Source organism: Erythranthe guttata, chromosome 12 (genome assembly GCF_056151865.1).
Source record: "Erythranthe guttata isolate IM_541 chromosome 12, IM_541, whole genome shotgun sequence".
Lineage (NCBI taxonomy): Eukaryota > Viridiplantae > Streptophyta > Magnoliopsida > Lamiales > Phrymaceae > Erythranthe > Erythranthe guttata.
The window spans coordinates 1,466,270-1,482,388 of record NC_142544.1 but is presented as its reverse complement, the minus strand read 5'-3'; the positions used below and the strand labels follow the sequence as shown (position 1 = coordinate 1,482,388).

Here is a 16,119-nt window from a genome sequence, read left to right as displayed (position 1 = left end):
TAAATAAATAAATAATTCGAATAAAAAGGAATGGGAATTAATTGTCCCTTGTGGATAAGAACAAATTCAAAGGTTTTTTTTTTCCCATGATAAATCCCTTTCCAATATCATACACAATCAGGGGTGGAGTCAGGGCAAAGGGGGCCACGACCCCCTCTTTTTATATAAAACTATAAAGATTTAAGGTCCCTCCTTATAAAAATTTTAATTGCATTTGGCACCCGCGGATTTTAAATCTGTACACAATCATCCATTTATTTAATTTTATATGTATATATATAAAGCTTTCATGCATATGATGCATGCATGCATGCATGGTGCATTTTTAAGGAACAGTGTCAAAGTGTCAATTTAGACTATGGTATATAAACTATAGTGTTCATATATATATATATATGAACACAGAAACTAGGCTAAGTTTAATTCCTTTTAATATGGTTCACTTAATTAGCAAAATACATCTATTATTCTATTTAGCACAGACGAAAACAGCAATACCGAGAAACGGATACGGGAAACGGTTAATTGACTACTTGAGTATTATTTAGTAAACCTTCCTCATTTTGCATACCAAATTATTTTAATATTCGAAAAACAAAAAAGAAAAAGGAAACGTCAAAATCGACCGGTTGGTCGAGCAGAAAGAGTTTGTATCCTAAATAGGTCACTGGCGCAGATCTAAAGAGCGAAGAAGAGAACACAAATTTTCGTGCATATTTGAACTATTTACACTAAAAGCCCGACATACTTAACGAGTCCACAGATAAACTACCCTTCTACGCTGATAATCAAGATGAATTAATTTAACCGAAAACGTTGAAAAAAAATAATTCAACTTTGGGATTTCCGGAAGTACCCTTTTCAACATTTCTACCTTTTGTTTTCAATCATAAAATCTTTAAATTGAAGAAAATCAACAATTAATCTCTCTCGGTAAAAAAAACAAAAACACAGTAAAGGCACAAACACGAAACTTCAGTCTACGAAACTAGGGAGAAAAATTGAGATGGCACAACAAGCACAACTAGTAAACTCAATCAACTGCATTAAATATCAATCGGGAAGCAATAAATGATTTAGGCACCAAGAAAAATGACGGCATCTTGCTTGTCCACTTCTACTGGCCGCGATTTCTTCGGCTTTCTGCATTCCTTACCGGGTAAAAATACGGGTGTGCCTATGCAAGTTAAACCATTTATCAGCCGTCAAAAAAAAATTAAAAAATATATATATGTATCTCGTATAAATGTCGGGGTAAGAGAAGCATAATTTTGTTGAATATTTCATTTATCAGGTACTTTTTGAAAAATCGAAAAACACCGGTGTATTTCCAATTATTCAGAACCCCCTCACGGAAAATAAAATAACATAAAATAAAAGGGGCAAAAGAATGCAAGTCAGTAACCAATGGAGTAATAAATACCATTGCTTCCTTTGCAGTCGGTCTTTCTTGATGATCATATCGCAATAATTTGTCAACAAAATCAACGGCCTTCAGAAGATAAAAGCAAAAATTATCAGTCCAAAATATTCAAAAGAATCTTCATCTTATTATAATTTTTATGTCCCCGATCGCCATATATATAGCAATTACAGCTTACCTCGGGAAGTGCCAAATGTTGATTATCAGCATTAATAAACTTTGTCCATGGTTTTCTGCTATGCCTACATTGACACACCAGCAAAATATTCGTATCTTACAATATAACAAATACTATAAGAGAGAGAGAGAGAGAGAGAGAGAGAGAGAGAGAGAGAAGAGAGAGAAATTTTGTGTAGTTTACCTTCCAACTAGGGCAACAAGATGTTGGTCCAATTCCAGACGGTACTTGTTCAAGTAAGTGTACAGCTCATCGGTTCCTAACACCTGTCATTCATCATAATTTATATAACTTTACTTCAACCCAAAAAGGAAAAGAAAAAACCAGAAGTAGCACACAATTTCAATCCAAGAAAACTTGAAAAAAGGTATTCCTGAAGACTAAAGGTCCAACATACCTTCGCAATCTTGACTAGTTGATCGTAATTGTCATGTCCGTAAAAAAATGGCTCCTTGCGAAATATCTGTAAAGCACGCACAAGCCCTTGTAAGCATCAATGAGGAAGTACAACCATACATAGCGCAGGGGTAGGGTGGGTGAGGGGATTTGGGGGTGAGGGTGGGGTTGGGGGTCAAACTCTTAACCTCATCATCTGTGTAATCCATGGATCACAGGCAAGCGGATCAAAATCCACTGATCTATGGCTTCACAAAGAGAAAATGTATCATACATTAGGATATTTGTGGAACTACACTAAATAGTCTTCTGCACCCTTTGAAAAATGAACCCATGTTCTGGTTTTTTAAAATTATTCAACAGGGCAACACTTAACATGCAATTTTATTAGAAAGGAGACATACCAAATGATACGTCCAGGTCAAGTTTATTATGTACTAACAAGTCTAACAAAAAACATGTGTCACAAAACCAATTTTTTGGAGCTGCGAGGAAGGAAAAGCATACCATTCCAGCAAACATACAGCCCAGGCTCCATAAGTCCAAGGAGTAATCATAGTCTTGCAAATCAACGAGAAGTTCAGGTCCCTTGAAATACCTGCACAGAAACAAACATAACCAGTCAGGTGCCATAATTGATGATGCTTCTAACTATCAAGAACTTGGATCAAATAACCATGAGAGTATAATCAACTACTAACAAATTACACATGATCGATACTGTAAAATAAATTAATAGTGGGGCCACATAAAGTGTTAAATATGTGAAATTGCTAACTGGGCAAAAATTCAGAGATATGGGTACTTCATAATTATCTGGTGTTTCTTTAGAAAAAGTCTTTGCAGGTCTCAAGTAACTTAAATAATTATGTTCTTCCTTTCAAGAAAGCATGTATTCAATAGATCATATTGAATTGATGTAAAAACATTTTACATATCTTTTTTATTTACTAAGCAAGACTAAGAATCATCCATTTCGGAGCTCATATTCGATAGCCCTCAACAAGAGATAACAGTGGAGATACTATATTTGTTGATGTAAAAAATTATTTCATCCCGCTATTTGTAAAATTTCAGAAAGACGTTGTATTTCCACTTTCAACGGAAGCCTTACAGTACAATATGCATAAAATGCTATCAGGTAGAGAACCTATAATGAACAAAGTAGGCAGACAAAAGGATAAAAGGAAAGATGGCAAACCTAGAAGCAACACGGACATTATATTCCTTCCCAGGATGGTAGAACTCAGCAAGTCCCCAGTCTATTAGGCGAAGTTTACGCTGCTCGTGATCTATCATGACATTGTGGGGCTTCACATCCCGATGCATGATACCTTGAGAATGACAATAGTCTAAAGCCTACAAGAAAAACAAGTAGAAAACTTAATATTTTCTGAACCAGAATAAAGATAGCTCAATATTACAGCAGACTGTGAAGTTAGAAAAAGAAGACTTGCCTTCAAAAGTTCATAGATGTAATATCTAATATCAAAGTCGGATAGTGTCGGATATAGCACTTTGAAGTCTGTATTGTTCACATGTTCAAATATAAGACTTGGGGTCTTTGATTGTTGATCTCTTACGATATCAAGCAACTTCACAATATTTGGCCCACCACAGAGATTCTGTAAAATCTTGATCTCTCTCTTGATCTGCACAGGGATAGCAACACGGATCATAAGTCCATAAATAATTGGAGGGGAGACGAAAAAAGACCTAGAACATAGTCCGCCTTTTATGTTTTAACATAAATGAATTGTTGTGTTACCGGAGAGTTATCACAACATTTTACTTTTATTTTTTAAGGCTTCAAAACTTCTGCATAACCTGCTTATATCGCTAATAAGACAGCGCAAGTATGGACTTTACTGCGATACAGATGGAGAGAGTGATAAGGGATGCACATTCATTATGACTACGACGTAGAAAACCAGCACTGCGGGATCATTGACTCATACGAACTAGTAGCATAATTTACATAATTCAGAAGCAAATTTGATGCGGAAAGACCCATATGAGATGCTTTCACATATATCTTCTTACTAATACAATTTTACAGAAGCAAAGAAGTTATTACAAGAAAATCAGCCCACGGTGTATGACCCAGCAAAGCTTTGTGAAAATCGGTTTTCTGTTTTCTACTCAAACAGAAACTCCAAAACAGAAGAAAGGTGATACAAGAAAGGAAAAAAGGATCAGCATAATCTAGAGCAGATTTAGGAGCTGAATTGCTCAATTTGGGGTTATGAATATATTTTAACACACGAAGAAAATATCTTTCAATTCCATGATGATCGTAGGGCGTTGAGTGTTGACATCTTGTAAAAAAAATCTGCTCCTCCAAATTAACCACATAATGCGAGGAACTGGTTAATGATCCTTTACATCATTATATACTTAAAAGTAAACCTCACAAGTGGTTTAATATAAAATGCAGACAATGAAGGAATTTTTAATACAAGAAAGAATTCCACTAGTACTTAACAGTACTGAGTGACAGTATTTACCAAAGTGTCTACAAACAAAGAGTTGGTATTTTTTTTGTTTAATCAATATAAAATTATAATGTTTACTTAGTGTTCAACATTTTGACAAATTCTCTCCTGCATTTTAATTTTTTGTCTTATTTTTTTCTTCTTTTTGCTGACTATGTCTTCCTTGACTTCTTTTAATACTTCTTTATTCCCTTCATTCTTTTCTAATTCTTTGACAGTATGCTTTCATGAGGATACATATACAAACCTTTGTATACCCCAGAACAACAAACGCAGAAGGACCTCTTTTATCTTATTAATACATAGAAAAAATCCTTCCACACAGTAACAAAAATGTTTTAATTCCATTTATGTTTTCCTGAGAATACATAGAAGAACCTCTTTATCTCCCAGAACAATGAATGCAGAACCTCGTTTATCTTATTGATGCATAGAAAAATGTCTTCCATACAGCAACACAGATAACTTGTTAGCATAGAAAAATGTCTTCCATACAGCAACACAGATAACATGTTTTCCTATATGATTTTTCCCACCTCTTAACGACTAGGGTGGAAATGCAAAAGAAGACATTACAAATGTTCACTAACATACAAATTACAATAGCAGATAATTTCATTTCAACTAAGGCTACTTACATATGATGTGTGTCAAAATACTAAAGCAACATGAAACATTTAAATATAAAATATAGTCGAACCGAATTTCCTATGACATTAAAGAATTTTTTTTTATTTAACGTGCATGTACCGGTATACTACATCTTAAAATTTTTATTACAATTGAACAATGCACAAAGAGATTACAGATAAGGTTCCCAATCAAAACCGGTTACCAGCTCTCTCATTCTAAACCCATAGCGCCAACAAAGGAAAACAGGGAACAAGAAATTAAATGATAGACAAAACATCAGCCGAAAAAACAAGGTAGAGAAGAAAGAAGATACCTTTTTCTTCTTGACAGGTTTGAGGATCTTGATAACACACTTTTCGTTATTGGTGGTGTGAAGACCCTCAAAAACCTCGCTATATTTTCCCCTACCCACCTTCCTCACGACCTCATAATCATCTTGCTCTCTGTCACAACCAAATCAAAAAAATCAATTCAATTAACCAGAATCAAAAAATTAAAATTGAAAAAAAAATGAATCAATTGAATGCCCTAATTGAATACCCCCATTGAACAGTGAGAGACTCGTAGTCCCAATACTCCTTAGGTCGGATAACATTGACGTCGGCGTAGACCTTCGCCTTCGACGGAGCTCCCGGCCGCCTGATAGCTTTTCCGATCTTCTGCGACATGGTGAGGGGCGCCGACACGGTGGATTCGAGGCTGACGGTGGTTGACAGCTGCGGCGGCGGCGGCGGCGGCGGAGATGGCTTTTCTCTCTGGTGGTAGCTGTTTATCCTTCGCTGCGGTTGCTGAGAGAGGGAGAGGGCCGGCCGGAAGGAGATGCGGCGGAGGAAAGAGGTCGGAAGAGAGCGGTGGTGGAGAGAGAGTATGAATTGGAGAGGCCTTACGGCCATCAAATGTAAGGGTTATTAATAATTTGTGTTCTTTCACTTGGTTTTAGTGCTTTTGGGGAAATAAAGCCCAAATTGGGGAACCCTTTCTTCCTACGACGTCGTTTCAACACACTGGATTTTCTTTTTCTTTTTCTTTTTCTTTTTCCTTTTTCTATTTACTTATTATAAGTGGCTTTTTTTTCTTTTTAGAGATAAAAAGTGGCTTTTAAATTTGGGTAAATTCTACTTCCCTCCCTTGTACTTTTGTTCAGTATCACTTTACCGCCTTCTACTCTCGATTGTATCGATTTGCTCCCGCACAGCTGCACTTGAAAAATAATGTGGTTATCGCCATTAGTTTTTAGACCTTTAACCTTAACACCGGTTGGTCTAAGCCTGAAAATTACAAAAAAGACACCCCTCCCAATTTAAATAATTATAGAAAATTTAAAAAAAAATAAAAATTAAATTATGCATGTCGTCGTGGACTATGCTTTCTCATTGTCTTATTTTGTTTATTTTTTATTTTTTTGTTTTTTTAAATAAATAATATTATTTAAACTGGGAGGGATGGTGTTTTTGTAATTTCAGATCTTAGACCAAACGTTGTCAAGATCAAATGTCTGAAACTAACAACGATGGCCACAATGAGACAAGTTTTCCAGTGCAGGGGACAAATCGATACATCAATATTAATTAGAAGGAGGTAAAGTGATACCAAACCAAAGTAAAGAAGAAAAGTGGAATTTGCCCTTTAAATTTTATATTAGAATAAATAATTTTTATTTTTGTTGTGGTTTATAAAATATTCTGAGCAAATAATGGTTACAAGTCTTGAAATTTAATAATTAAATTTGGATTAATTATTAATAGACTGATAATACTGCACATAATGACTTTTAGTTACATAAAATCTGGTACATAATAAGTTTGTTCACATTTATTAATTTAATTTATGTAAATAGACTAGACATATATCAGATTGAAGCAGAGGGGTTTTTGGTAATAGGCAAATTTCCATCATAGGTGCACTGTGGGAGCACTGGATTATTCCTCACAAGCCTTGGTCCTGTGGGCACACTCCCGATTTTCGGACGAATATCCTGCTCGTCGATAAATTTCATAAAAAAAATTATTTAAATAAAAATTAAAGGAGAATAGTTACCGATTTCTCAAATTCTCGATGTATATTGAAAATATGGCTTTATCAATATAAATATAATTTGTACAAGTACCTGATCAAATATAGCGATTGGAATGGCAAGTGTGGCGACGGCATTGGGCGAATCCACTATACCCGAAATCCTTCCTTCGCACGGGCAACACGAGAGTAGAAGATAAACCTAATTCACCGTTACAAGTTAGAAAATTTCGAGAGTGAATAAAATAGAGAGACAACAGTGAGGGGGAGCCAGCATAAGACTGTTGTGGGGGCAATCGCCCCCACATCTTCTGAAAATAAATTATAGTATACGTGTTATTTTTTTCGAGAAGACCTGTTCTTTAGAGTATCCGAATCTAGAGAGATAGTCGATCGCATTGAGAACTGCGCGCTTGTATGCCACGCTGGCGTCGAGGTAGTGTTGTCGTCCACTCTCGTCGACACTGATGCCCTCGAAAACCAACCACTCCGAGAATCTCGGCTCGACGGGACCTATCTCAAAGATTGGGTTCACGTGTAAACGAGTGGGACCCATTGGAGTCAAGTACTTCTTCATGCCATCCCTTATTATCTCACACCTGAGTACAAACTAACTACTAACTTTTACATTCTAAATAAGTTTATATGTCTTTGATCAAACAAGATAAAATTAAACAATAAAAAAATTCAAATGTATTATTGAACGGTGGAAGGTCCAATAAATAATCTTCTTCTATTGAACAGTGAAACATAAGATAGACCATGATTGAATAATATTTTTGAGGCGACCCAAAAAATCATTTAATTAATCATGGCTAATATGTTCAACTAAAAGGAGGCATAAGGAGATAACATTCGAACTTACTTGAGCTCGAGAAAACCGCTCATCTCAATGGCCCCACAAAACGCCACTTCACCATCGCCTTGTGAGAAATGCATGTCGCCAGTACTAAGATTCGCTCCGTCCACGAATACGGGAAGGTACACTTTTGAGCCTCTGCTTAGGTTCTTGATGTCGCAATTTCCTCCATTTTCTCTACCGGGTATTGTTCTCGCGGCCTCCCTCGCGATTTTTTCCCATTCGGGACTTCCTTCTTTAATCTACAAACATCGTAAGTCATTACAAAGATCATTGAATAATTGTTTGTAATTCATTTCGGTGCGTACCTTGCCAAGAACGCAGCCCTTGGTTGATGGGAGATTCGCCAAGGGGCGTGAATGCAAAACCTCGCATAGCTTTAGTGTTTGAAGACCGGTTTCTTCGAGTTCCCTTTCCCTCTCGTTCCATATATTGAGTAGTTCCATCGAAGGCGCGGTTCCAACTATTCCGGGGTGCGTCAATCCCGGAAATCTCACACCTATATCGACATTGTCGTGATTAAGCATGAATCAAGAACATGAAAATCGAGAATAAATAGTCAACGCAACATTGAAATTCTAATTAAAGGGACAGATAATACAGATCGAGAAACTGACTGTTAATCTGAAATCAAGAGAGTAAAGTTCTACCAGGTATATGAGGAGAATACGCGTATATTCCTTCAAAATACCAAATAGCTTTGGTAGCACGAGGGAAATGGTCGGTGAGGAATCCACCACCATTTTCCCTATCGAAAATCGCAGTGAACCCCCATTCGTCTCCGGGCAAAGGACCCAAATTGCATATCTCAACCGCCAAAAGATCACCGGGCCGGGCCGGGTTTCCATCGGTATCGACCACTCTAATGGGCCCACTAAGATAATGAACCTGTCACAACATTCACATTAACACATCATACTATGTTTACTAGCTAGTTTCATATAATTGAGAAAAAAAAAATTAAAATTCAATCAATTTCAAATGATCTTAAGCTCGTATTTTGAGTTATTTTTCGAGTTACTCGAGCTTTAGATATATAACTAAGATTATTGATTTTTTATTTTTTATTTTTGTTATTATAGTTTGTTTGTGGTGGAATTAAGTGAGAATGGTTAAATTTTGATATGTACTAGAAAAGTTTTGTACTTACAATTGATAGGTCTAAGGTTTTTACATCAAGTGCAGAATGGTCATCTGAAATGGTGCCACCTGTCCAATCCACCATCTCCACCCTGAATAGTTCGCCGGTTTTTACCTCCGCCACCGCCGGAATATCGGGGTGCCACCGGTTGTGGAGTGGCGGATTCTGCTGCCATGGCTTCTTCTTTAGGTCTACAGGGATTACTAATCTTGGAGTTGAAGGGGCCATGATTTCTTGATTTTTCTTGGGATTTCTTTTATTTATTTGTTATTATTATTATTATTATTTAATTTTTATTTTTTGTGAATGAATTTCTACGATGAAAATTATGAAACTAAAGAAGAAAATATTGGGTGAATTAATTTGGAATTGATGATTTAGACAAGCTGACAAATGGTCCCCTAATCATTTGTCAATGATGTTGGAAATTTCTATGCTGTAGTTGTCGGAAGATAATGATGATTTTTTGGGAATCTTAAATTTAAATTTATGTTTGTGGAAAAAAATAAATTGTAATTTGCAAGTATTACAAAATTAATGGATGAAAATTGTGAATTAATTGAAAGAGTTTTATCCTTCTTTTTTTCCGATAACGAAGAAGTCGCAGTTAAACATATAGGTGCACTGGGTAAATTTACATTTTTGTATAATAGTTTACAAATCATAGGAGTGACGTAAACCAAACTAGACTAATCATAAGTGACAAACTTGATCTAACGACCGTTCTCGAGAGGATTCAAACTGGAATCAATAAATATTTAATATTTATATTTAATTTTAAATAGTAAACTATGAAAAATATTAATCATTTTGAAATTGAAAAATAAAAATGGGCAATTTTAAATAGACAGAAACTGGGCCCAGTTGAGAGGAAAGTTTTGGAGTTAACAAAACAAACAATAAGCCCAGTAAGAAAAAAGTGAGCTGGTCACGTGACAAAGAACATAGTGACCAAAATTATTTCAAAAATATATCTGAGGTTAATATTTAATTATTATATCTTTCATTCGTAGTAAATAGTTTATAAGTTTAATTTGAATTCTTAATATTTTTTTTCAGTATATATGAAAATTCAAAGCTCTAATCACCTATGAAGGAAGATAATATTTTGTTGAACTTAGGTTGAAAATAATCTAACTATAATTTTTTTTATATACATAATTTGCCATTAAAATATTGGAAATTGGACCACAATTAATTGATCATCTGCCTCAAAATATATGTGAATGAAAAGGGACTAGAAAACTCACAATAGAATTATCTGCAAACTTGACATCTTCGGCGGTGTATTCTTTTGTTATCCCGCCGCCGCTGAAATCGACCATCTCAACCCTGAAAAGTTCGCCGGTTCGTACTTCCGCCACCGGAGGTATGGCGGGGTGCCACCGGTTGTGGAGAGGAAGCTTCTGCTCCGATGGCTTCTTCTTCACATCTATCGGCACCACCACTCTACCACCTAATTGAGAACTCATTATTGAAATTTAATTTGATTTAATTAATTATTTTCTCTTTTGAGTCAAAAAATGGCACTCAAACTCACTCATTCATATTTTTTGTAGGAATCATTTACATCATGAAAAAGTATATCTGTATTGTTGATGTAACTATATATATCTCTACTATTGATGTCAATAGATACCTCTAGGACCATGGGTCGGGTCGGACAATTATCGGTCAATTACCTATTTGATCCGACCTAATCATTACGGGTCGGATAATAGTTGGCAACCGACTCTATCGGATAAATAAATGATCGATTGATTGGTATTATCGGTCATCTATTTATTGAATTTTTTTAATTTTTATTTTACAATAACAGATATTTTTAAAAAGTTTTTTCAAAAGTTTTTCAAAATTTTGGGAAATATCTTGCAAAAATCTTAACTTTAAAACTAATATATGTTTTTTTTTTTTTTACTAAATTTCTACAATAAATAAATATATAAATTTATGTTTTGAGTCTTTTATATATTATTTTAACATTAAGAGAATAAGATAACAATTAAAAATTTAGAATACATTTTTGTTATTAAAAAGTCAGTTGATCGATATTATCCGACGAATTGACTTTTGAGTAAACTGGAAACCATTGACCAACCCATTTATATTCGGACCGGTTAAAATTACTAACCCGACTATATGAGTCGGATAATTATCGATTATCGGTCAAGAAAAGTGGGTCAAAAGTGTATCAGTTGGCCAATATTACCTGACCAACCGACTTCTAGGTAAACTGAAAACCAAAAACCGACCCATTTATATATGGGTCAATTAAAATTAGTAGTCCTACTACATAAGTCGGTTAATTATCGTTATCAACCAAGAAAAGTGCATCGAAAATGGGCCGGTTAAAACAAACAACAAACTTTTTGCCATGAAATGTGCTAAATCTTGATTACTTAAATAAATGGGCCTTTAATGGGTTAAGGAGCTTTACAGGCGTTACCATGAAAAATAAAGTATATAGATGTTATATTATATACACAGTAGTTGCACAAAATAGTTTTCAATAGGGCTGCAAAATCAGCCCATTTTAAATTGGGTGTGACAACTTTTTCCGAGTTGAGTTGAAGCTCTTTTTGTATTTTTTTATATTTTTATTATATAAGTTATTTATATATTAATAAAAATTATAAATAAAAATGGATAGGGACTTAAATTTTTATTTTATTTATATGTATTTATTACATTATTTAATTTTATATTATTTATATAACCCGATTAAAATTCACCGTGAGTGTATAATTTGGGAGAAAGAACTGATGGGAAAAATGTTAATTTTAATTTCGGAAGAGAAAAATAATTGTAATTGTAAATATCACCATATAAAAAAACAATTTATGACTGGGCCATAGTAAATCTATTAAGATCCATCTCAAATACTATCCGTCAATTTTAAAGGGCAAGTGGGGGTGGGTGTGGGGGGTGGGGTGGGGGTGGGGGGTGTGAAATTACCAAAAAAGATATGCATATTGTGGAAGAGCTACGCCGTAGGATAAGGACGCCACGTCAGCCCCATAGCAACCAGAAAACGACATTCCCTTGTGTCGTTTCTTGGCGTAGAGCGGTAAAAAATGAAAGTAAAATTAATTGTTATTATTTAATTCTTAAGAAATTTTGACAGCGGTAATTTTAGAAAGTAACCAAAATGGCTGGTAAATATATAACCGACGCTTTATGGGTGATGCAGTCTGTAGGTCGGGTTTCGGGTTGTTCGGTTATGGAATCTGAATTTATTTGGAGCAAAAACATCACTTGAAACTGAACCAAAATCGGACTATAAATTGTTAATTATCTTTCGTCTTTGTTTTACTTCAAATTAACGACATAACGGTAAAGAACTAACTCGAGGTTTATGTTCATAAACCTCTCGAACGCTCAAACCAGCTTTATATCATAAAGTAAATAAACTTTATATCATAAAGTAAATAAGTTCTCATGCAGGAATTTATCCTAGCTTAATGGATGAAGTAGATAACAATTTAGAGACTCATTCGATCGATCCAAATAGATCTTATCAATAATCATGAATATAATGTTTGTTCTCGTTGTTTCGGATTTGAACTTCATCGGTGTTGGTTTTACCGTGTTATTTGTTTAATCATGTAGAAAATAAAACCTATTAGTATTCAAATATATGAACAAATTATTATTATTATTATTTTTGAATTATTGGATTGAAATATGAATTTTTTATTTATTTAAAATCTTATAATCAGTAAAAACAAATTATAAGATCATTATCTAAACACTTTAAAAATTATTTTTTTAAATTAGACCTAACAACTTATTAACTCTTAAAACAACTTGTCAAGTGTAAGAGCTAATCAGCTGTTTAAACAAGCTTAAAATGTGCCCATATTTTAATTAAATAATATTTTTTTAAACTAAAATGTCATTGTTTATTAATAAGAGAAAGTATTGGAGACAATTAGTAATAGTAGAACTGAAAATTCTAAAGTGTTAGAAAATATGCGAAAGAACAGAATTATAATAAAAAGATTTTATGAAGGAAAAAATATATAAAAAATTGTTTGAGTGGGGGAAAATAAAGGGAAAGTGATAGGTTATCAAATATATCCAGAAAACAAAACCCAAAAAGAATCCAACGGTTGAGAGATAGCCATCCGCGGAAACTAGGAGCCGCTCTCGCCCAATACTTTGGAATCTTAACCCAACCACCACCTCCCCTTTTTCTCTCTCCTCTCTCCTCTCTCTCTCTCACACACCACACACCACTCACCCCCACTAACCCAACCATGGTTAACTACTCCCTAACTTCAACCCCAATCTTCCTCTTCTCCAAGTTTCCACTTCCCCCCTTTATATATTACCCCCCCACCTCCCATCATTTCAACCCTAATTCCCACTCTCTCTCTCTCCTCCCTTCTTTCTCTCTCTAGAAGTTCATAAATATTCTTGGACACAAATTATTTTAGAAGCTATAATTTAATTCACATTTAATTTGAGTTCTTGTTTGACCTGATATTATATATCATAATCACTCTCCGAAAACAACGGGATTATTGTGGTTTGATTAATTTCGTAATTAACAAGAAATGAGTTGCAATGGATGCCGGGTTCTTCGGAAGGGTTGCAGCGACACGTGTATACTCCGGACATGTTTGCAGTGGATCGACAGCGCCGATTCGCAAGGCCACGCCACCGTCTTCGTCGCCAAGTTCTTCGGCCGCGCCGGCCTCATGTCCTTCATCTCCGCCGTGCCGGAAAACCAGAGACCTGGTAATTAATTACTACTACTTTTTTTTTTTCCGATGATCTGATTTTTTGGATACCCCCGAAAACTAAATCGAAACGTTTTTTTTTGTTTACAGCGCTTTTTCAGTCACTGTTGTTTGAAGCCGCCGGAAGAACGGTGAACCCCGTGAACGGCGCCGTCGGGCTTCTGTGGACCGGGAACTGGCACGTATGCCAGACGGCGGTGGAGACCGTGCTCCGCGGCGGCGCGTTGAAGCCGATCCCTGAGCTTCTCGGTGGCGCGTCGGGGGACGACCCCGACGAAGCCTCGGAGTGCACCGACATGTTCCGTCTCCGAGATCCGAGCCCGGTATCCCAGAAACGGCGTCGTTTTACGGATGAGCCGGCGCCGGCGGTGAAGGTGATGCAGCTGGCCGATCTCGATCTCACACTGACCCCGGGTTTTCAGGGCGGCGGCGGCGGCAAAAAGAGCGTCAGCCCTTTCCCGGAGAAGCGGCGGCGCGGCAGCCCGTCGATGAATTCGGAAGAATCTGCGACGACAACCTGCGGAGATGAACCGGCGACCGAAATTAAAGTTCTCGACCTGTTTCATTAACTAGGGTTTCTGTTTTTTAAGGATGTAAACAAAACTTCTGTGTTTGTCAGAGAGATTAATTAGCTTTTTTAGTTCCCCATCGGAATTTTTTAACCGGAATTATACTCCGGCGAGGTTTTGTAAGTCGCCGGCGCAGGATTTCCCTCTTTCTTCTTCTTCTTGATTTATGTGTAGAAGAAAAGAAAAAAAATATATATATAATTATATATTATATATATATTATGAGGGAAAAATGAATGTTATTTGCCAGTGATTAATTTATTTCCTTATTTGTGTAATTTTCTCTTTTTTCGTCTACTTTTTTCTGCGTCTAATGACTGTTGGACTTTGAATAATAAAAAGATTTACTATTATTCATTTTAATAAAAGATTTATTATTAATAAAAGATATATAATATTAGTTGCTTTTTACCTTTTTTAAAGAGCAATTTTTATTTTCATTACAATAAAAGATTTCCTTAAAATTTAATCATATTTCCCAATATAATGAAGACTTTCCATTCTCATGAGAATCATATTATCATCAACCAATAGCAATATTTTTTTAACAAAAATTAGGTAATAAATGAAATTATTAGCTACATATGATCAAGAAATTGAACTCATGTAACATGAAATAATTTCAAATTGTTCAAATATCTCCTAAATTTAATATTGTGGTGGTTCGAATATCTTTACGTATACAGTGTCAGAGCCAGAATTTTAGACCTTAGAGCTCGAATGCATTAAAAAAAATTATGAGAGGGGCTTTTAAATTAATAAATATTTAAAAAATTGTTGACCCTATGCTGACTCCGTCAGTGTACCTGTGTGAGTATGTGTCGGTGATCTTTTTGTAGTTACCTTTTATGAGCTCAATTTTTTTTTTTCTCTCATAAAAAGAAATTCAAATAATCAACTCTATGATGAAGTGTGCATGAGAAAATGTTTTTTTTTTTAATGTGTGAAAGATTGATTTATAATTCATTCATTGTATTTTAGTTGAATTAAAATGTAGTAAATAGTAAATAGTAAATACTAAACTGGATAAATTTTGGACCAATACTATTGCATGAATGAAAATGTGAAGAAGAAAAGGGAATAATAGTATAATTACATAATGTATCAATATATTATTAATTAATTTTAATTTATTTTTAGTACAAATTATGCAGACCTCAAAAAAATGATCCTTTTTCACTGTATAGTGTTTATATGGATACTACGTCACCATCCATCCAATGTATCACTCTCCATTTTCCACAGTATATCACATAATTGACCTATTTTCATGAAATAACCCTCCAAATAGGACACCATATGCTGTCACTTTTTTATTTCCATAAATTAAAAAATAAATAAAAATGAAAATTCAGACCACCACTAAATAAATAAATAAACCTGAATATAACTTTTTTAAACAAACAAACAATATTAATAATGACAATTAACATCAAATTGACTAAAAAAACTACGGTAGTGTTTTGGTTCTGTTTTCGTTTAAATTTCATCCTTTCCTCGAAAAGAATCGTGTTAGTTTAGGGTTTTCAGATTTTTTTTTTTTTTTAAGTTTCTCTCATCTTCGTACATGATTTAGCGACTGCTTGCAATAAAAAAATTTAACTGCTACGTTAAAAAATTGTATTCAATAAAAAAAATTTAATTCTTCATCTAAAATATATATATTT

General features: G+C 34.7%; 3 protein-coding genes across 4 annotated transcripts; 1 reads left to right on the top strand and 2 right to left on the bottom strand.

The window, feature by feature from the left end:
- Positions 1 to 816: 816 nt before the first annotated feature.
- Positions 817 to 6,122, bottom strand: LOC105966620 (casein kinase II subunit alpha). The gene is made up of 10 exons (XM_012991211.2): positions 5,666 to 6,122; positions 5,439 to 5,568; positions 3,455 to 3,649; positions 3,199 to 3,356; positions 2,505 to 2,595; positions 1,999 to 2,064; positions 1,785 to 1,867; positions 1,602 to 1,665; positions 1,424 to 1,492; positions 817 to 1,177 (listed from the first exon to the last, which is right to left on the bottom strand). The coding sequence occupies exons 1-10, from the start codon at positions 6,016 to 6,018 to the stop codon at positions 1,118 to 1,120; spliced, it is 1,269 nt and encodes a 422-aa protein (XP_012846665.2). The 5' UTR covers positions 6,019 to 6,122; the 3' UTR covers positions 817 to 1,117.
- Positions 6,123 to 6,837: 715 nt separating this feature from the next.
- On the bottom strand, positions 6,838 to 10,745 carry LOC105966622 (uncharacterized). Of its 2 annotated transcripts, none has more exons than XM_012991215.2 (7): positions 10,389 to 10,745; positions 8,648 to 8,885; positions 8,306 to 8,496; positions 8,004 to 8,239; positions 7,494 to 7,737; positions 7,233 to 7,340; positions 6,838 to 7,100 (listed from the first exon to the last, which is right to left on the bottom strand). In XM_012991215.2, the coding sequence occupies exons 1-7, from the start codon at positions 10,608 to 10,610 to the stop codon at positions 6,975 to 6,977; spliced, it is 1,365 nt and encodes a 454-aa protein (XP_012846669.2). In that variant the 5' UTR covers positions 10,611 to 10,745; the 3' UTR covers positions 6,838 to 6,974. The 2 variants fall into 2 exon arrangements, with proteins under 2 accessions (XP_012846669.2, XP_012846670.2); XM_012991216.2 differs by lacking the exon at positions 10,389 to 10,745 and adding an exon at positions 9,148 to 9,526.
- Positions 10,746 to 13,493: 2,748 nt separating this feature from the next.
- On the top strand, positions 13,494 to 14,730 carry LBD37 (LOB domain-containing protein 37). The gene is made up of 2 exons (XM_012991203.2): positions 13,494 to 13,881; positions 13,974 to 14,730. Exons 1-2 carry the CDS (start codon positions 13,698 to 13,700, stop codon positions 14,450 to 14,452), a joined length of 663 nt encoding a protein of 220 aa, XP_012846657.2. The 5' UTR covers positions 13,494 to 13,697; the 3' UTR covers positions 14,453 to 14,730.
- The last annotated feature ends 1,389 nt before the right edge of the window (positions 14,731 to 16,119 follow it).